The sequence below is a fragment of the Homalodisca vitripennis genome, chromosome 1 (assembly GCF_021130785.1).
Source record: "Homalodisca vitripennis isolate AUS2020 chromosome 1, UT_GWSS_2.1, whole genome shotgun sequence".
Lineage (NCBI taxonomy): Eukaryota > Metazoa > Arthropoda > Insecta > Hemiptera > Cicadellidae > Homalodisca > Homalodisca vitripennis.
Window position 1 is genome coordinate 68241582 of NC_060207.1, and position 22788 is coordinate 68264369.

The 22788-nt window shown below is 31.8% G+C and overlaps 1 protein-coding gene across 1 annotated transcript; it reads right to left on the bottom strand.

Annotated features, from left to right (window-relative positions):
- Nucleotides 1-352: 352 nt before the first annotated feature.
- On the bottom strand, nucleotides 353-1807 carry LOC124364323. The gene has a single exon (XM_046819739.1). It carries the CDS (start codon nucleotides 1805-1807, stop codon nucleotides 353-355), a length of 1455 nt encoding a protein of 484 aa, XP_046675695.1.
- Nucleotides 1808-22788: the final 20981 nt, after the last annotated feature.

Below are 22788 nucleotides of genomic sequence, written 5' to 3' on the forward strand. Positions count from 1 at the left end.
AAAAAGACACCACTTCGCACTTGGAGACATTCAGCTCCATAGCATTGGCAGCACACCACGTTTCAATCCTGGTGAGGGACCGCTGGAGAACTTGCTGATCGAACGTAGAGTGAACCCTGGTGTAGACCTTTAGATCGTCAGCAAACAGCAGACAATTGACCGGAAGTTCACAAGTAATATCATTTATGAAGATGTTGAAAAGTAAAGGACCCAGGTGTGAACCCTGGGGAACCCCTGAGGAAGCACAGAATGGTGCTGACAGAACACCCTCACACTTGACCATGAGTTTGCGGTCCCCAAGGTAACTAGCCAACCACCTCAACAACGGCCCACCAACCCCATAACCAGCAAGCTACGCAATCAACAGTCCGTGGTGCACCCTGTCAAATGCCTTAGAGCAATCCAAGTAGATACAATCCACCTGACATGAGTCAACAAAGGCAGCCATAACATACTCCTGAAAGACAAGCAAATTAGTGATTGTAGATCGATTGCGAAGAAAACCATGCTGACTATCGGATATAAACTTTCTTAGATAGAAGTAAAGATGGTCCAGGACCAGTGCCTCAAAGACTTTCGCCAGAGCAGACTGAATAACAATAGGTCTAAAGTTAGTTATGTTGCAACAGTCTCCTGACTTGAAGATTGGGACCACGAATCCCCGCCTCAGCACTGAGGGAAAAGTTCCAGAGGCCAGTAGCAGATTAAACAACACCGCCAAATGCGAGGCAAGAACAGGAGCACAAAATCTCAGTACACAAGGAGGAATGCCATCAGGGCCAGCACTCTTAAACGGATCAAGAACCTCGAGCTTAGCTTGGACATCGGTAGCAGATAGCACTATTGAAGAGAGTGAATCATTCCATCCGAAGTCGAAGTGAGGCACAGCGATGTCAGTGTCGCAAAACACAGAAGAAAAATGCCGAGCAAAAAGATTGCACTTCTCAGTTGGATCATCAGCTGTATTGCCATTCAGATGCATTGCAGGCAGCGCACTGGAACTCTTGAGGTCCTGCACATGCGACCAGAAGGATTTAATATTGTGGGGTATACCTTCCTCAACCTTGCCAATGTAAACTCGGTAGCAGTCAGAAGTTTTTATTTTGCATTCCCTTCGCAATTTTCGGAAGCACTCAAGATAAAAGGGATCGCCGGTCATTTTGAACTTCCTGTGGGCAGTTTTTTTATTTATAACCAAATTCTTGAGCTCATTTGTGAACCATTTAGGAAACTTTGAGCTTTCAATCCTCTTTATAGGGGTGTTGCGAGATACAGCAGAGGACAACTGGTCACAAAAGGCATTAAACATCTGTTCCGCATCACACAAGGCACAGTCGATGGGCAAGTCAACACCCTGCAACAACCTAAAAATCTCAACTAAGTCGCAGTTTCGAAAGTCAGGAATATATTTGACGTTTTTGAGATGGGCAGATTGCTTGACACTGATTACAATATCAAGGGCTGGATGATGTCTATCCTCTGGCAATAGTAAGTCTGAGGCAGGAGTTACCACAGTTACAGGATTGGATGAAAAAACAAGGTCAAGGACGACCCCTCGAAAGTTCGGCACACTGTTGTACTGTTTGAGATCGTAGGAGCTTGCAAGGTCCATAACAAAACGCGAAGAGTCACCAACACCCCTCCGTCCCCCATGCCAGTCCGTATGTGGTAGGTTAAAGTCCCCCATAAGCAATATCTGATCCACAGAGTCATTGCGAAAACCAAAAAGCTGATCAGCAGTTTGACAAAAGTCCAAATAGTCTGTGCTGGGCCGGTTAGGAGGTATGTAGGCGCAACCAACAACCATGTTAGACGAGGATGTCTTGAGTTCAACAAATACACATTCAGTGGTAGCAGTAGACGGGGAAATGTTACGACAAGTTATTGAATTTTGAACGGCAACTAATGTGCCTCCTCCACTAAGTTTTTCACTAGTGATATTAGTCCTATCACATCTAAAGACTGAAAAGTCATCAAAGCCCAGTTCAGAGTCTTGAATGTCGGGGGAGAGGTTTGTTTCAACCAAAGCAATTACATCATAGGAGATACCAGCCAACGCATGCAACAATTCATCAAGTATACTTCTAAGCCCATTGACGTTTTGAAAAATACAAGTAATTTCATGTTGAGTACCGTTGGAAGTTAAACATTTTTTATGTTCTTAACAATACAGGGAACACCATTTCTATATTTAATGGCAAGATCCTTTTCTCCAGAAGCAACTCTTTTATCCAGCTCAGATTTGATTGATTTAAAGCTCTCCATTTCACGTTGGGTACGATCACGAGACACTCTCACATCAGAGAAACACTGGTCAATCTTGGTGGCTGACTCTCGTGAGAAATTAGTAATAAACCCGATAGAACTCAACCCATTATCCAGTATAACCTTTAAAGGTCTAGGCTTGTTTGGATACTTCTTACCCACACGCAGAACCTTGGTGGAGGGACAGTTATAGGTCGGAAGAAAATGATTTAGTAGCTTGTTCACAGCAAGCAGGTCATGCGCCTTACGAGTTTCCACATTTTTATCATCAGATTCAGGTAGGTTGAAAATTATGTTCTTGGACCGACTGGAACGTTCATTTAACTCAGCCATAATTAAATCCGGGTTGACAGGACGCTTAGAAATATTTTCAAACTTACCCTCCAGGGTCTTCAAACCAGCCTCATTGAGGTTGACTCGCTGCTCTAGATGAGAGAGATTCTTGTTGAGGCTATCCACCTCAGCAATGAGATTATCAACCTTTGCTGGAAGGGATGTAAGGGAGTCAACTTTAACTGATAAATCCGAAATTTTATCCGTAAGAACAGTAAGTTGATTAAGAAGAAAATTGAAGGGTTGATTCGAAGACTGAAGACAGTCAGTTCTTAAACAATACCATTTAACATTGTTATTTCCACTGATGCGCTGATATTCAGACTTAGACATCTTTATACACTCACGGTGAAACCAACGCATACAAGCACCATCACAGCCAATACCCTCTTCAGAGTCTAAAACTGACTTAATACATACAGGACAAGAATTAGCCATGATGTTTGTTTATATATATATATATATATATATATATATATATATATATTTATATATATATATATATGGAGCCCGTGTACACCCACAGAAGATCCGCGACGTATACAGCAAACTACACACACAAACAGAAGCTACTCGATCCACCTCAGTCGAGTGTGCAGCCGCTATAGTATCGCAAATAGTCAGTACGTATAACAGAGTTATCGGGAAGGCTGTGGAGGACAAGAAAACTGTCTTGCTGACGTTGAGAGGAATGCCGGACCGGAACAACAGAAATGACAGTAACACACTGATACACACTGATATTATATTATTAATTATTTATATAATAATAAGTGTTTATTTCAGTGGGTTTTACAGTAAACAATAAATAGTACATTAATTTCAATTGAAATTATTATTACAATTTATTATTATCATTAAAACAACCACTTCACGATAAGTGGTTGAAAACTTAATCAGTTAAGAACAAACACTATGATGCAATCAAGGTATATAATAAACCTAGTTCGTCAGTAAACGTGGCAGCTGATACTACTCTTGTGATTATCAATATATATAAATCTCAGAAATCTGATAATGGATCTTTCCCAAATATAGGAACATATTCCAGTAAAGATTTAAAATATGGAGTTTTATTAAATAGAGAAGTGGAATTCTATGCGGAAAAGTATTAAGCAAGGGTAGTAAGAAAACTTCGTCAATGCTGCGTGATCATGGAACTAAACACTTCGAGTATAAAAATAGAAGTTAGCTAGTTTGATAGAATAAAAAAAAATTATGGAATAAATGCTAGTTTTAAATTTTATTTAGTGTCACGTAACAAATACAATAAAAATGCTATGGGTGCCTCTTATAAACTTAGCTACTACATTGCAAAGCGCAGTAAAACCACACTATTGCTGAGGATTTGATAGCTCTTTGAATAAAAGATACCGTGCCTTGTATGTATGGTGAAGACTATGAGGGTAAAATAAGTAACATCCCATTTTCAAAACATAGACTTTTACGACAAATTCGAAACATGTAAGACCTTATTGAAGAAAAAGGCCAGTTAATAATTAAATGAAAGCCCATATTTCTCATTTCTAGTTGATGCAACCAAAGATATTGCCTTACAAGTGATTTTCCTATTTATTACGGCAAGGTATATTTATGCGAATAACGAATCTGAAGAACATGTTTTGCTTTCTTATGCAATAACTTAATAAAATACAGAAGAAGACTTATTCAATACAATTTGCGTTTACATTTGTAAAAAAGATGTAGATATTTCCAAATTGTGTGGCATATTTGCAGATGGAGACAAATCCATGTTTCTTTTATAGAAAATTTAAGAAAATAGTTTTCAATAATAAGAGCTCCTCCTTAAATAAATATGGGTTCTTTTAATATAGTGTAAATTACATTCATTTAATAAATAATGTTCTATACATGAAAGTAAACCAAAGATAAACAACTTAATCGATGCTAATATGTTACTTAATCGTAACCACTGTTGAAGAAGTCGTTGTTAGAAATTTAAAGTACCTGAAAGGATAATAAGAAATGTAATGCCTTTAGGGAATGATCATTTTACGGATTAAAACTTATCTACAACTAATCTACCATTCACTCACATTGCCTTCTCACTTTATATAATTATTGTGAATATATTACATTTTATGTATCTTCCATAACGTCTTGTAACCTTAGAAACACACTATGCACTTACGTAAAAACAAGATAATATTTATGTTCATTAACTCAAAGAGGTAATACCATGTCTTTACGTTCAGGGAGAGTAGGATAATTAGTAACGAGTGCCTTGAATACATAGGTTAATTTTTTTACTATACAGGTGTCATCATTATAAGTTTTAATATTCAGTTTAATACTAGGATCATTACAGATTATTCCTACTAATATCTCTTATAACCCTACTGCTTTTTTTCCTCATTCTAAGCAACACATATTCCACATTTTATTCTGTTCTCTTGTTTTTCAGAAACCTGCTGAGACACTGATTCGGTCTTACTTGTCACAGGCTTTCTTTTTTATTTATTTATTTATTTCCAACGGACATTCTCTCCATTTTTACATTCAAGAACCATATACTTAACTATTATAACAACTTAATATAAACAAGAAATTCTACAACAAAACATGTGAAAGGCTCAAAAATTAATGATATTAACATAATACACTATTGCAAGACATGATATATAACAAGTATATATATATATATATATATATATATATATATATATATATATATATATATATATATATATATATAAATGTTTCAAAACAGTAACAATACCATCATGAAAAACCGCAACAATAAATAAACTATAACAATAGAAATAACATAATAACAGAAATAACGTAATAAACTATAACATAATATAATACGAAAAGTCATAACAATGTTTCAAAAACAGCAACAGTAAAAATAACAATAGTGACAAGATAAAGTAGGGCGTACAATAAACAGAGAATATGGATAAATATATGTAGGCAGCAGGTTAGCAGCGAAAGACAACAAAAACTGATGGTGTAATATGATAGAAATTGAGTGGAGGCATATTAAGTTGGTAGCACTGCACCTTTCACTTTCCACTTCAATGTTCTCACAACATCGTGGAACAGGTCGACAGTTATAGGCAGGTTGTTGCCGGTCCTCTGCAGGCGTGCCACTGTGCTGTTTACTGCATAGTCTGTCCCATAGTGTTGCCTGATGAAGAGGTCATTGGAACGAGTGCTGGATGGTGTCTTGAAATTGAGGAGTTGAAGGGCGTCTGGGCAAACCATCTCACCGTTCACCAACTTGTGGAGAACCTCTAAGTCGACTACAGCCCTGCGAGTCTCAAGACGTTCTATTTCAAGTTTGGAGTACAGATCATCAAGTGGTACTTGTTGGTATTGGTTTTCATTTCTGACACCCACCAAACGAATGAAACGACGCTGGACTCGTTCAAGATCGTCACAAAGGTATTTTTAGTGTGGATTCCAAGCAGTCGATCCATATTCCAGAATCTAGCGTACTAGGGCACAGTACATAGTCCTCAAGGCAACCATATTTGTTATATGTTTAGAAAAACGGCAGATAAAGCCAAGCATTCTGTTTGCCTTCGAGCAGATATTATGAACGTGAGCCTCAGGGCTAAAATTCTGTGTCAGAGTAATTCCCAGATATATCACTTCACTCACTCTAGCGATGGTTTCTCCTTGTAACAAATAGTTGTATATTATAGGCGAAGTGCAACGGTAAAATGATATGGCTTGACATTTCTTGGCGTTTAGTGACATTTTGTTTGTTAAGCACCATTCATATACGCCATGAAGACTATCTTGAAGTGATTCACAGTCCGCAACATGAGTAATTTGTGAGAATAACTTGACATCGTCCGCAAACATTAGGCAGTCACTGTTGATATTCAGATGAAGATAGTGCGAAGAGATAAGGTCCAATGATAGAGCCCTGGGGAACACCAGAAAGTGAGATAAACTCAGAGGATATTGAGCCAGCAAACTTCACTGCAAGCCTGCGCTCGGAAAGGTAACTCGACAGCCAACGAATTGAAATGTTATCGAAACCAAGTGCAGAGATTTTTTTGAGTAACAAGGTCTATAAAATAAAGACCGACTACAATCTTGCCAATCTCAAGCTCTCTTATTTGTTCTTCCTACATTCAGCAACAGGAATATCAGTTATAGAAGTTGTGATGTTGAGCTCAGATATGGCCAGGAGCGGTGTGGACATGTCTAAGGCTAAAATTCATAATTCTATGTCCCCTCTTCAACCAACTTATCCTGCCTTTCGTTTGCACTTTAATAAAACTGGCTGTCTATCAACCTATTGTTGGTAGCCGCCATTTATTTTCTATTACTTTATGGTACTTACTCAAGATTAGGGACAGCTATTAATCCCCTCTATTTTCTATTAATCTGTTGTTTGTCATCATTAAACGTATGGGAATTATCTAACGAAGTAACCAGAACATTTAGGTTGGTTAATTTAACTATATGAGAACATGCAATGTAATGACAAAATAATAAAGAAACATTTACCATGAATAACGGATTTCTATCGTTGATTGGTTTGATTAGACTAACAGGTTTAAAAGGATAGCAGGTTTACTGCAGACTTTTACTGTAGGTAATAATAAAAATACAGATGAATACGCTGAAATCTACACTCCATTTCAGGTTGAAACAAACTTAAGATGATAAGGTTTAAAATGCACAAAGATTTAAATAAAACATTATCTGACGTTGAACTTATTGAAGTCGTAAACAAGAGAACAATTTTGACATCAAAATAACTCAATAATATACTAAGGGTCCAACAAGTACCGACGTTGTCACTGAACAACACAACCACACATATAAAAAAACCTATAATAACCTAGACACTTACGTGTGGAAAGTCCACTCATACTACATTTGTCCTTTTCCATCAAATTAAGGAATAAATTTCTTTCCAGGAATAAGTGGTAGACTCAGAGGAAACAGTCTCAGAGAGTGCTGAGGACTAATAAAGAAGAGACAAATGTATAGAGGAAGTAAGAACTGACAGTGATATACTAGTCACATCACAGTGCTTGATACAGAGTCACTGAATCACAAGTGAGATATATCCCTCAGTTTTCAAGCCCTTAACTCTTTCTTCTACCGTTGTCTGTTGCACACTAAAGGGCAACAACACTTTGTAATTTTAGTTGTTAAGGTTTCATATATGCTTGTAAATTCTATGGAATGAATATAAAGAATCTATAGAAATATCACTATGGATATTCAAAAGTCAACAGCTATATTCCAATAATATGTATGTATAAGAAACAACGATAAAGCACAATAGAGCTGAATTGAGAATATCACTCAAAGCGTTCCAATCTTAAACAGGTGATAAATGGTTCGACGGCGCGGCGATGTGCTACCTCACTATCATAAAAAAGACTTAACGATAGCACTTCGTTATATTTCACAAACTAAAGGAATAACGGAAATTCTTAGTAGAATTTCTACTACTGAGAAAAAGTTTAGTAATTGTTTTTATTTTATAAAAAAATAATTATTATGTGATACGTCTCACGTTTTCTATTATATGAGGTCAGATCTCAATTTAGGTACAATCTAAGAACAACTTCTTTCTTTTCTATTCTTTCTAATATTATATTGCAATATTTCTCTTACATGAAATTTAAAGGATCTCTTCTCCTATTTCTTACCATATATTATGCATGTTCAGGGTTGGCTTATCATAACATTACGATAATATTCGATGAATTTTATTACGTGAAATAACAAATTTCTTATGTATTAGTATCATTCCTCCAAAACTTAACTTAGTTGGTATAGTGTGACATAAATAATTTGATCGTTTTAATTTAATTACAAATGTATGTTATGTGTGGAGTCCAATTCAATGTTAGTGGCTTAATTATTTTTTTGGAAGTGTTGTAAAATGACTACTTAAACAATAACGTAAAACCACGTTAAGTGCATGTGAAATAACATTGGGAGTTCAACTGATATTCCCTGAATTGTACTACTGAAGTTCAATATTTTACTTCCTATTATTATTTCAGTATTTTTACTATGCCAGTAAATTTTTATTCATCGTATATTCAGTATCATTACAAATATATATTTTCATGATGTAAAGTTTATATTTCTTTTTAATTCATTGGGATAGCAATATAAATTCAAAATTCTTTTAAAACATTTCAAAGTTAACTTATAATGTGTAATTGTTAAAGTCCTTATACGAAAGTTTCCACTATTTTAAGTTTAAAAAAGAGATACTCCTGCCCAATTTCACTGTCAGCCTCCACACATTGCAGTTGTTCGTTTTCCAGCTATCGACATTGAAATGTTCTTTTTTTTAATTCTTAAGTTTTATTTGAAATTTAGTCTTTATGTATTTTCCTTAGAATTTCATGAGAATATCAGGAGAAGTTAGATTTCTAGATACCAATTTCAATTTTCAAGATGCAAGTATACAATAAGAATGTAATGGTGTTTGGGACAGTCAATTATTTATCGCAAATATTTATAATTTTAATGACGTGAAATGTATACAATTAACATGTTTTTGAACAAATATGATTACATTTCCTTATAATTTCTGAATATACGTATATACATTTACATGAAGGTTATTGTATGAAATTGTGGTATTCTCTAAGTATAATAAAACCACAACATAAATAATACAATTTAATAAAACCTATTAACTAACAATCCTTATGTAAAGCAATGTTAATAAGTTGATGTTGGACCTGTACTAAAGGAATAGTACATTAATTAATGATTTGTTGTATTTTTCATTTCTTTTATTGTCAGTTGCATTTTTATATCTGTTGTATTTTGTTCACTTTGATCTTCACAGCCATAAAGAAAAGATTAGTAAAAATTTCCGATTAGTGTATCAATTACATAATATACAAATACTTAAAAGATTGATTTTAAAGAATAATACAAAGTCAATAAATGACTGATATAAGGAAGACAATACGTGACTTCACTTCTAGAATCTTACAACATAAATCCTGTTTTACTTTCCCACATCACGAAAACCATTGGTCACTACATACACATCTTTAAGTATGATATTGGATTGTAAGGAAACCATACGTGACTTCACTTCTAGAATCTTTCAACATAAATCCTGTTTTACTTTCCCACATCACGAAAACCATTGGTCACTACATACACATCTTTAAGTATGATATTGGATTGTAAGGAAACCATACGTGACTTCACTTCTAGAATCTTTCAACATAAATCCTGTTTTACTTTCCCACATCACGAAAACCATTGGTCACTACATACACATCTTTAAGTATGATATTGGATTGTAAGGAAACCATACGTGACTTCACTTCTAGAATCTTTCAACATAAATCCTGTTTTACTTTCCCACATCACGAAAACCATTGGTCACTACATACACATCTTTAAGTATGATATTGGATTGTAAGGAAACCATACGTGACTTCACTTCTAGAATCTTTCAACATAAATCCTGTTTTACTTTCCCACATCACGAAAACCATTGGTCACTACATACACATCTTTAAGTAAGATATTGGATTGTAAGGAAACCATACGTGACTTCACTTCTAGAATCTTTCAACATAAATCCTGTTTTACTTTCCCACATCACGAAAACCATTGGTCACTACATACACATCTTTAAGTAAGATATTGGATTGTAAGGAAACCATACATACTATTTATCCTATTTGCTCAATAAAATAACATGAGTTATAAAACGTTATAAACATAGATTAGCCTTTAAATGCTCGTAGTAAATAAATGTTTCTGTTATTATATTTATTTTTTCATATTTATTTATAATATATCACTTTTCTCTTGTAAAATTTATCTCTGAAATCTTAGATTTGATTATTTTAAAGTATTAATATTACTATGAAATTGTTCATATAGAGTATATATGATATAATATGCAGTAATAAAAACATACCTTCCAGCACATTAATTATAATTTAATTCATTCTTATAAACGATTGAATAGATATTAATATAGAGTAGATCCATAGGTAATACTAATTAAATATATTCTCACATTCTCAGGATACATGTTACAAGAAAGCCAAGCCTTGTCTGTACAACCATCACAATTGAATTCTTCTCCTCATACGAGAGGACAATGAGGTGCCCAGTGATGTGGATTTCTTCGATACTAATCTTAATTCCTTCAGAAGGTCCCAGAAGTACAATTACTAAACCGCAATAGTATGATTTTCCTGTAATACCTTAATATTTGTGACATTTTATTGACGGTTGATTTTGCTGTATTTTTAAGGTTTATTTATCGTTTTGTTGTTATTGTTGTATGTTTTCAATGCTATTAATACTCATTATTGTTTATTTAATGTATTAATATTATTATTAGAATTATGGTTATTATTAGACAACTACTATTTCTCCATTATGGCAGTGCAGTACTGGTAATGGTTACTATAGTTTAATCTCGAAAACTTGTTAATGTTTATTATATGAATGATTATTATTAACTATTTATAGTATTACCGATCAAACACTAATCCACAACGCCATTGTCATTTTCCATTTGTTACTATGTATTGATAAGCCTAGCCATTTGAATTATATTATATTTAGAATTTAAAAAGGGTTAAACGTTGAATAGATAAATAAATACACAAGTAACACAACAGTTAAAATCGACAAATAGGCCGGAGGATCAAAGTACTTATTAAAACTCTAAGGGAGCACAAAAATGTTACATGTGCTGAGGGCAGATGTTTTTCTGTCCTGAAAATGTGCTGTTGTTAGCCCATTACTCAAGCAGACAAATAGCAGGATCAGGACGATGTATCCTGTGACACTTGCACTTACCACATCAACCGAACCAGCAAAATCATTTGACTCTTACTAGTTACTCTACTTTGTTAGCTATTTTTATTATATATATATTTATATGATGTTACATAGCTTTCTTAAAGAGTTGACAAATTATGTTAAGTATTGATATAGTTTTTGTTACTCTGAAATGTCTCTAGAAAATTGATGTGTACAAACAAACAAAACTCTAAACATTATTCTAAACAGTACTTTGTACCAAATTTGTCCCATGCACACGAATATGATATCACTTCTAGGATAATTTGGTGGTTGTAGTAATCTTTGATGTTACACTTCCTATAGTTCAAACACATTTTATATTGCAAGGATAATAAGTAGGACAAAATATGAACAACTTTATTTGGTAATGCCTAATAATATATTATAGTTGTACTATTTTCTTAATATAGTAGATTTTTTCCTTAACAACGACAATGTAGGTAACAGGTTTAGCAGAACTTCAATGAAAATTTTCAATTCTAAAGCTGATTTCATAGAACTCATTCCTGGCTATTTACAAATTCTGTTTCATACAAAGATACAACATATACTTATAAAATCATTCTCCAGATTTCTTGGCATATGATACGCAACAATTTTATTCATAACTTGAGTTTCATATTATTGTTTAAATAATAAATATTTACAGCCTACACTAAGTAACCATAAAGTTATATTTTATGTGTTGTAATAGTTAGGCTTCTTGTGTTCATAAATCACGCATTATAATCTCTTATGAGTGTTTTTACTATCATGGTTATCCATAACATTACTGTAAAAATATTCGCTATCATTCAGCTAAATCCAATGAAGTGACATGCACCATCATAGAACTCCTCAAGAGAAACTAAGCTTTATACAAACATTGAATTCTATAGTTTAGTCTATTTTTGAGATATAGCGCAGACAGGCAGACAGACAAACAGAAATATTTTTTTTCAGTCCCTGGAGTGATAGGATTCGATAACGCTAAAACAATAATACATATTTTACTCGCTTATTAATAAATACCAGATAGTGCCTTATTAAAGTCGTGTCGTTTTAATTTATATTTAGCTTAAACTCGTCAATGGCCAAGTATTTAGTAAAAATTAGATAGCAATTTAGTTTTGCAGCCTGCATTACAACTGATGATGAAGCACTGTATACTTAGTTGTTTCTCAAATTTAAATGTAAAAAATATTTCTGTCTCTTTGGTGAACTTCAGATAAAAGTGCTAGTTACATTTTCATTGTGCTTGTTAAATATTATCATTATTTTCAAAGTTCTAAAATATTTCAGGAATCTTTTCTCATACTTGCTCCATAACAATCTACCTTGAAAATCAGCGAATATTGTTCAAAATAACTCGCCGAATTGTTCCAGAGAAACTCGTGATTACTGCTTAGCAACATATTTTGCGATTCACTTTTATTTATAAGAACTGTTTGTTCAAAAACATTGACCATGCTCTTATAAAATGCATAACAAGTAATATTAAGCAAATGTTTTATGTAACTAACAATTGAATACTAATGAGAATGAATGGTTAAATTGTAGTAAGTGACAACATTGTCCATTATATAGTAAATTACTTCATTGAAACTCGTTTACTGTTATAACAAAATAAAAGTATTCTATAATTATATGTTAAAATAATATGGGATGATAAGACTAACTTTAATTATCAAAATAATGAAATGTTGTAAGTAATTATACAAAATCATTTCGACTTTGTAGTATAATTTATATATATATATATATATATATATATATATATATATATATATATATATATATATATATCACTTATATACTACCTTGGAAGTTTCGGAAAACAGCTATAATTAATTAGAAATCAATTTGGATAAATTAAATAAAGTCTATTAGATTAGGGAGCTTTATATTATAAATAGGAAATAAAACCTACACATCTATAAGTAATGAAACCTTGGATATTGGGTACGCTATATGATCTCTCGTGCTGATAGATATAGCTATGAGCTATTACTATTTACTAGATACAATATAGTACGCTGAAACAACATCAGGCGTAACATCGCCAATACAATATGGCGGGCGCCACAACAGTTTGCTTTGTGGTATATCACTCTCAATATATCACTGTCATACATCAGTGTCATGCAATGTTTTACATAAAAGGCAATTCTGTGATGGTTCACTTACACCATTATCTAAAACATGTCAACATTTTACTCAAAAGGAGATAGGATAATCACCGTTTTATGACATAAACTAAAAATGAAATTTGGCACACGAAATTAAGTTTCTTTTATTACTTTTGTTTCTTAAGTGGAAAAATGTGTTATGTGCTTCAAAACGCAAAGGAAGACCTAATGTTTATTTTATTACATTTCCTACAATAATCGTGTATAATAAATCTCACAGTTACATTTTTCCTTTTACTTATAAATAAATGGTAAACATATACATACTCATATGCAAATCTCCATAAATACAGTTTTGTATGTAATGAATAAATGACAGTCATACACCAATGAGGGAATTTTAGGGAATATTATTATAAGACCTACTCGTATATTAATAACCCAAACATATTTTTGCAAGTGGTTTTAATTTATCTTTCTAAACACATGAGTCTACGTTATCTCACAATATGCTTGATTTTCAGTTTAAAGTTCTAGTAACCAAGCCTGGAAGAAATCAGAAAGCATAGACATTGATACCTTAATTGCGGTAATACAAAATTTACAAACTTATAAATAAGTGTTCTAAATACACCGTTAGGGAGTTCTCAAGTAGCCACCGACGGTGAAGGGGTGGAAAAGGCTAAAATAAGATTTCGTCCATTGTCGTTAAATGACCATTCTAAACTAACACCTTATCTTAAACACATAATCCAAGCTTCCAGGAGTGGTGTCACAAGGGAATATGGAGAGAAAACTTTATTATTGATATCTTATAATAATAATGTTTTGCCTGAGAGGTACTTGAATTCTTTTGTACGTCCAGTATATAGGCCTAAGTCAGAAATAAGTGTGTTTGCGTACGCAAGCTGTTGGGACTGATGCAGTAAAATAAAATAAATGACGTGCCATGGTAGTAACCATGATAAGAAAATAAAAAATACAAGATATCGAGAATTACGTGGGTACCGGAAGAAGTGTACATTTAACAAATAGTAAATTTTTATTTTAAATAATATACATTAATTGATAAAAAGCCATTGTAACGAATTATTAAATTAATTCACTATTTGGTAAGAATGTTTCATTATGTTAAGGGAAACGTCATGCATGGATTATTGTACTAAACATACGCACACAGGCACACCTCGCACAAACAAAAATCTGTATTAAAATGTGTTAATGAGATTAATTATTATGAACTAGGACTTATTTACTTTTGAACGTTATGATGGAAGCCAAATGCTTATGTGTATTACATGGCTACCGTTATTAATAACTCCGGTCTTGTAAGCATAAGAATGAATGTCAATATGTGAATATATATATGAATGTCTTTTGACATTATTTTACAGTAATTTCACAATTTTTACCTCGTGGGAATCGAATCCGTGACCTCTCTGGTAAGGAAGCTGTAGTCTTATCCCTACGCAGACAATATAAATGTTCTCACGATTCCCATTAGAAAATGTAAATTTTTACAAAACCATAAGAGTATTATTTGAACGTTTGACGATTTGCTAAAAACACATATTATTATAATATGGTAGGATTTGTTGTTATTTATGATTGTGAGCAAAAATATAAGAACTATTATAATTAGGTGGCTGAAATAAGAGCTTGTATTTTGCAAATATTATCTAATCTAAACGCAAGTTCCCGAAAGGCCAGTTTTAGACAAAAACGCAATGTTATAATATCCCCAACGCAATGTACTCTGCTACCAGTAATCAAGCTTGCTGAAATAATGTTTGTTAAGCCTCAAATTAGAGAGCGTTTATAAATAATACTTGCGTTGCGCGTGACAGCTTGAACAATAAGCTTTGTCAAATGCACGCACAAACACACAAAGCACCTGGTGAGGATCGTATCTCACAATGCACGCAGGAATGAGCGGTTAATTAAACCTCCTACCCGTACTCTCGGTAAATTTGATTCTGCAGATGTATCGGACATATTCTCATCTCGAAGTAAATGCATTATTAATGTTTCATACTCATTTTGGAAATGCATTTTCTAAGAAAATTACTTCTAAGAGTTATGAATACTTAAAAACTGTTTATTGAAGTTTATTTTTGTGTCGTAAAAATCTTTAAATAACGACGTACTTAAAACAAACTAGTTCTTAACATTCTAGAAAATTCAAGTGTTCTGGCTCAATTTATGTTGTATGCTGTAATAATGAAGGTATACACTAATTATTTACGTACCTGATTTTAGCGTGATAGTCCAACATCCTTGTTGTTATCACCTGTGTGTCAGTTTATTTTGACAGAGAATCCAAACACCATAATGTAACTCAAGAAATATAACTATTGTTTGCAAGAATATACAATATAATTATTATTAACTTAAGCATTCAGTATGTCATAGCTGGAGACACACACATCGTTTTATAAATCAAATGCATGTATACGAGTATTTATGTCGTGCTCGAATAGAAAACAATTCAACCGATTTAAAAGTAACTATAACTGTACTGTATAACCTGTACTGCTTTAGAAATGTTCAGAAATGGACTAAACACAATAACTTAATTCGACCACAACTAGAATAGCAGTGACAGAGTAAAACTTACACCACGTATCAACAAAATAACCATTAAAAAGTAGCGATATTTTTACAAGATTCACTTCAAAATTCCTTTCTCACCTCCTACATACGAAATGTAATGTGCAGATCCTGACCTTTCTCTGAAAAGGAATGAACAAACGAAAACTGTACAAATTTGTCTAACTTAGATACAAGATTTTAGTGATTTGTCTAATAAAAATAGTAGTGAGAAGCAGTAGTTGTTCTTGTTGATAAATAATTATGCTAAAAAGTCCAAAATATAGTCAAAAGCTTGTCTCGGATAGTAAAAACATTAAGAGCCTATATACATCTGATATAATACATACCTGGTACAAGCCGTTGTTACACACAAAATATATGACATTTGAATTAATTACATATCTATTTGTTACCCTTTAAGTTTGATTTTATATATTATACTGTTTGACCCAGTTGGTTGTACTTCTTAAACGGTTTGTGTATTTATAGATTATTCATTGTTCTTATCAACGTCGTAACGTAGAGATAACCTGTCTATAATACGTATCCTAGGCGATATCCGTTAGCTAAATAGCCTGTGGTTAATGTGTTTCTGAGTAATTCTAAAAGTATTACACGATTTTCACAATTTAATGTAAACGTATATAATATATAGCAATGTGCCGAGACATTTATGTAGCATATACTTTAATAATTAACTGATAATAAATTATATGAAATCTGATTTATTCGCTATATATGAAAATAATATTATAAGTTGTAATTTTAGAATAGATATAAATTTGCATGTACACAATAAGTAAGATTAATGCAGTAAAATATAGTGAAATGTGTACTGAAGTGTCAGCGTGGGATGATGTACAAGCTGTCAAGCTACTAAATTATGTATGCCTGCTTGGCCCAAGTAAGCCAGAGCTCCCTTGATAAATTAACCTCATTATACTACAAAATAAGGCGTTAATTTGCTCATTTTTATAATTTAATTACTTTATCTGGTCTAATTTCTTTACCTCATAGTTTAACTATTTTGTAGGAATACTTGTTTTATGCTGTTGTTATATTTTGATACAAGAAGTAATGATCACACTATTCTCCAATGATATTTTTATTTCGTGCAAGGCTTTTCGAAATCAACGACTTTATCAACAAGTGACTCCATAAGATCTTTATTACATTAAATACGTATTTGTAGATTTGCCGAACATAATGTTGTTGATTCCGAAAGGCTTCAAACGAAATAAAAATTAATGTCAGTTGTGAAATTGTGTGGTAATAGTTGTATCAAATTAAAAACAATTCCAGCTGCTCCAAGACCTTTTTTATTACTCTTGTTATTATCATAATTTCAACATACAAATAGGGTTAATCATGAGTCAAAAATTATACATATGAATAATTATTTAGAATACTCCATTAGGTTAAACTAATATTTCAAATACTTTTATTTGTATAAAATATACTACTAATTAAAGTAGCAGGTCATTTATATATGCATGAATTACCATAATTAATTAATATTGGATTTATATGCGTGAATTGAAAATTTTATAGCTTACATAGTATTGTATACTTTGAAAATGTCTACTAAGACATTTGATAATTTAAACAGTATATTACAAATATCCACCGGTCTTATAAGTTTTGTTCTTTAATAAATTCATATTTTAAATTAATAAAGATTATATTAACATTTCAATTTTGTTGTAATATGAAATTGTTGTGTTTTTATTACAATTTCATTCACAATACACAATATAAATTATTACCTCTAATTCCATTTTGTGAGTCTTGGACTGTTATATTTTAGGAACGTTCCATAAATAATCTATTACAACATTTTTATTATTGTTACTAATATCTGCCATAAATAGCGTGCCAAAATAGAAGATGTGACACAAATATTATAAGACAATTATTCATATAACTATATGTATTTTAGTAAGGACACACTTACTAAAAGAAAAATCATTACCGTAAAATTTTTTGCTATATTTAGGTAAATATAAATAAATAATATAGCTGTTAATCGTATAGTTGGTGTAACATGTCATGGATTTTCAAGAAAATTTTCAAAGTACAAGAATTTTGAGAAAATTCCATGTTAGTACAGCTGTAAATTTAACCTCATACTCTGAATGAATAAACACGGAATATAAGCAATTATTTTACACGGTGAGGCACAACAAGCGTTAACATGTCAATAATGCATTGAAGTCATGTTATTGGAAACGTTTTCAAATGATGATGTTTTTGTGATAACATTATATCACAAATAAATATATTTTATATAAATACAATAATATATTTTAATATATTTCCTTTAAATATTGTATATAAATATTGTGCTAACAAATCAGTTAATTTTAATAATGAATATGCTTTTAATATGGTATTTTAATTTACAAACAACATTTAAATGTGGGAAAGTCTTTTATATATTAAAATATTATTATAATGATACTTCATACCAACAGAAGCATAACGATTTATGATTGAAAGTGTAATAAAGTCTTTATTGAAAAATCAGTGGAAAAAATAAAAACAGATTAAGGCAAATCCCAATATTTTACTTTATACTGATACATTACGTTCCTCAAAACTCGATGACAGAAAAAACTTTCGCAAATCGTATCAGAAGTCTATAAATCACTTGGATATAAAGATCTTAGTGAAGTCTGTAAAGTGGAAAAGTTTATCGCAATCCAAATATATGACATCAAGCAAGACCTCCGAAATTCCAAATTATGTTTATTGTTTAAGTGTTTTTTATTTTATTTAATATTCATTATTTTTTAATTAAATTTTTACTCATATAATTGATTTGTACTTTTAATTTGAAAAATATTACGACTTTTTTTCGTCCTTGACAATGTAATAGTTTAAAAAACGTCTAAGAATAAATCATGCACTAATTTCAGATAAATCATGCAGATGTGAATCCTCCATTCTACAATAACTGTCATTCCTTAATGAGTATTTGTGGTCTTAGAAGATTATATTTCCATTCCCAAACCTAACTTTGACATGTTTTCCCCAATCAAAAAATATATGCATAGGTCTCAGAAACTTTTCTACATTCTTTTCAGAAACTTACTTTGATAAAATTCGTTTACTTATAGCCCTTACAATATAATTACACACTTACCATATTTCCAGTGACATGGTTTCCTTGTTACTCATGAAGTAAATGAGGAAATATATTTCAAAAATATCCTACATATCTAGAACTGAGAAGTCCAATTCAGTCTAAAGCACTTTCGGAGTAAGCGGAAAATCATTACTAAGTTCATGCAACATTTAAAAAAATTGTTTATAATAGGTTTTGCGTTATAGACGTGTAGTTATTTTTCCGACAGTAGTCTAGGAAAGAATAGCTCATTGAAGCATGTTAGTGTATATTTCTCCATTTTCCTTAACTACTGTAAAAATTCCATTCTACAATTTCAAGTAAACCAACCAGTTTTATCTACTAAGATACTAAAACATGAATCCAACCAATCCAACTTATCACATGTCTCGAGAAATCTGGAAACCTTTGCCATGTAATCTGTTTGCTGTTTTTTTGTTCTATGCAAATTGTAATTCAATGTTCACATAAGTGTGAAAACATTCACAGCTTTATTCGTGAAGGTGGGTTTATAATACTCTTTAAATATATAGTATTTTAATGCGTTATATGTTTTTAATTCGTCACTGGTGTAATTTAGAGTAAATTTTAAGTACAAGTAAACCAACCAGTTTTATCTACTAAGATACTAAAACATGAATCCAACCAATCCAACTTATCACATGTCTCGAGAAATCTGGAAACCTTTGCCATGTAATCTGTTTGCTGTTTTTTTGTTCTATGCAAATTGTAATTCAATGTTCACATAAGTGTGAAAACATTCACAGCTTTATTCGTGAAGGTGGGTTTATAATACTCTTTAAATATATAGTATTTTAATGCGTTATATGTTTTTAATTCGTCACTGGTGTAATTTAGAGTAAATTTTAAGTACAAGCAATCTGTATTACTTTATTTATCAAGTGCATTATAAACATCTAAAATGTAATTGTGAACACAGTTCAGCAACTGTGGTGAACTTGAGCTGAAAATGTCGACAGCTGTTTAGTTTTACTTTAACCTGAATTGCAAATTGTTAGTAATTATATAATTAGTTTTTTCCGAGTATTAAAATATTCCAACGTTTAAAAAAAGTATTGGCGAAATTACTCCAGTTGTTCTCAAGGTCAGTCCTTGGCATCAAATTTAAATATGTATTTTTATTTATAAGATTTATCTTGATGCCAAAGTGGTTTCCCATTAACACGTAATAACTCTTTTAATTACTCATAATATGCATATAGCAAATGTTTTGAAGTAATCCAGTTATTTCGTTACAATTACATAGAAATCTGTAAAATATATGTTATTATTAATAACAGGGTAAGTGACACTTACTTTTTAATAGATCTATCATTCTGTAGAGTTTCCTCCAAAAGAATTACTTAACATATAGAAAAGTATTATAAGGAAAGAATATTTCCTTTTAACTAATGGCCTCAAGGAAGATGTATCCAATGCATTTGTTTTCCTGCCACGTTAGCTTCAATGAAAGAGTGGCTGTTGTTTTTGCTGTCTCATATCGCGTTCGTTTCTTTCTTTCTTTCCTTCTATCTCTATTCAGAGTTTTTTTTTAGCTTTAATCATTGTGTGTTGCTTTATGTAACAATGGACAGGTCACAAACAACTGTTTTTGCTTTATTAAACAAAACCTGGTGGTTTATGTTTGAGTTATAATTCCTTTACAAAATTCTGCGTTTATTTCAATATATATATATATATATATATATATATATATATATATATATAATGAGGTAAGATGCAAATCCACAAGACAGGTAGCTAAGCAGATGTACATTAACTTGCATACACGCTTGTAGAATGTTCAATAAATGTAGGCAAATTGTGGTTTGATCAATTCATGTATGATTCTCTATAAAATTACGTAAATAGATATTATAATATTTATTGTGTTAATGGAGTAACTGAGAACAGAATTACATTCATTTTTACTAAATTCGCTTATACAAAATCATAAATAATCATGAAGCGTATAAGTTATTCATACTAAACCTAATATCTCCTCCGCATGTGATATAAACAAAATCATTAACCATATCTGCTGATTAGAAACTTTAATAATATTAGTTGGTCTAAGAACCGATCTATAAACATATGCTACTGTTTCTTAAGTTGGACTTTGTAATTTCATTTTAACTCTGCTAATAAGGACATTAAATGTGTCAGTTATACCTATTTCACTGGATTAATAACCATTTGATATAACTATTATTTGGGATATACAGAAGTTCACAAATACCAAGAACTGCCAAAGACTGGGGGCTGCTGAGGGCTGTGATCTGCCAAAAGCCGTGAGTTGCTAGAAGTTGGGACTTGAAGTTCTGCCAGTATTTAAAAACTGTGACCTGCCAGAGGCCGAAAACTACTGGACTTTGGGAGCTATCAGATGATATGAAGTACCGGAGGTTGAGAAATATAAGGGGCTTGGACATTCCAAATTCCGACAGCTATCAGCTATCGAGAGCTAGCTGATCGAGAGCTTCCAAAGCTAGGAGCTGCTAGCAACTTGAAGATCTCAGATCCTGTGGTAGCTCATAAATTTCCTACAGTCTTTCACGGATGGTTAAATGCAAATTTATGTGGCTTTAAGGAAAAACTCATTACTGTTAATCAATATATCACTATTGTTTTTTGCAGTGCAAATCTGAGTCTTGTAGCTAGTAAACCTATTAAGGTATTAACATTCATGCTACTCAAAGAATATTAAAAAATATTTTCATTTTGATTCAATTAATAAATTGTACCATTAAGAGCTACTCCTTAAAATATACAGTGTGATAAGAATTTTAGTGTTTCTGCTGATTTATTTAAGTAAATATGAGATTATATTCGTTTTCTACTCTCTAATTTTCAATTCATAAACGCCTCCGATTATCTCTTAAAGAGAAGGCGCGTAAATAAGCAAAAAAGCATGAATAAATCTAGAACAAGAGAGACATATTTTCAATAATATTTTAGGTGCAATGTGGCACAACAAGTACTGTGAGCAGTAATTAACGTGTTGAGCTAAAGTATTAACAGTTGTGAGAAGAGAAGTGTTGAAACAAGCTGTGTTAAGTGGAATTTTACATATTGTTGAAAACATTATTAAAGATTGTATCACTAATATTACGTAAACCTTAACAAATGCAACAAGGAAAGTATATATTTCTGTAAAGTAATTACACGATTCTTAAATATAGGTTCTATATTATTTATATAAAGGAGAAAACTACCTCTTTTCGGAAAGGAAATATATTTGATTGAATAGAATGGGGGAGACTCGTGCCAGCTGGGACTAACTAAATTTGTGGGTACGTTTACCTCCTTCTATAACAAAGCATTGAATGTATATAACAAACTTTCATTTTAGATATTAAACTTAAGTAAGATAATAATATGTATTAATACACGTATATTCACGTAAAGAATTAAAAATTTTAAGACTAAATAATATATCTATTTTAAATATGTGTAATATTATACTTTAAATGGTTATTTTCTTGTATTACTTTCATTATATATAAAAAATAGAGTAAGGGCTATATTGCATAACATGTAGATTCAGTT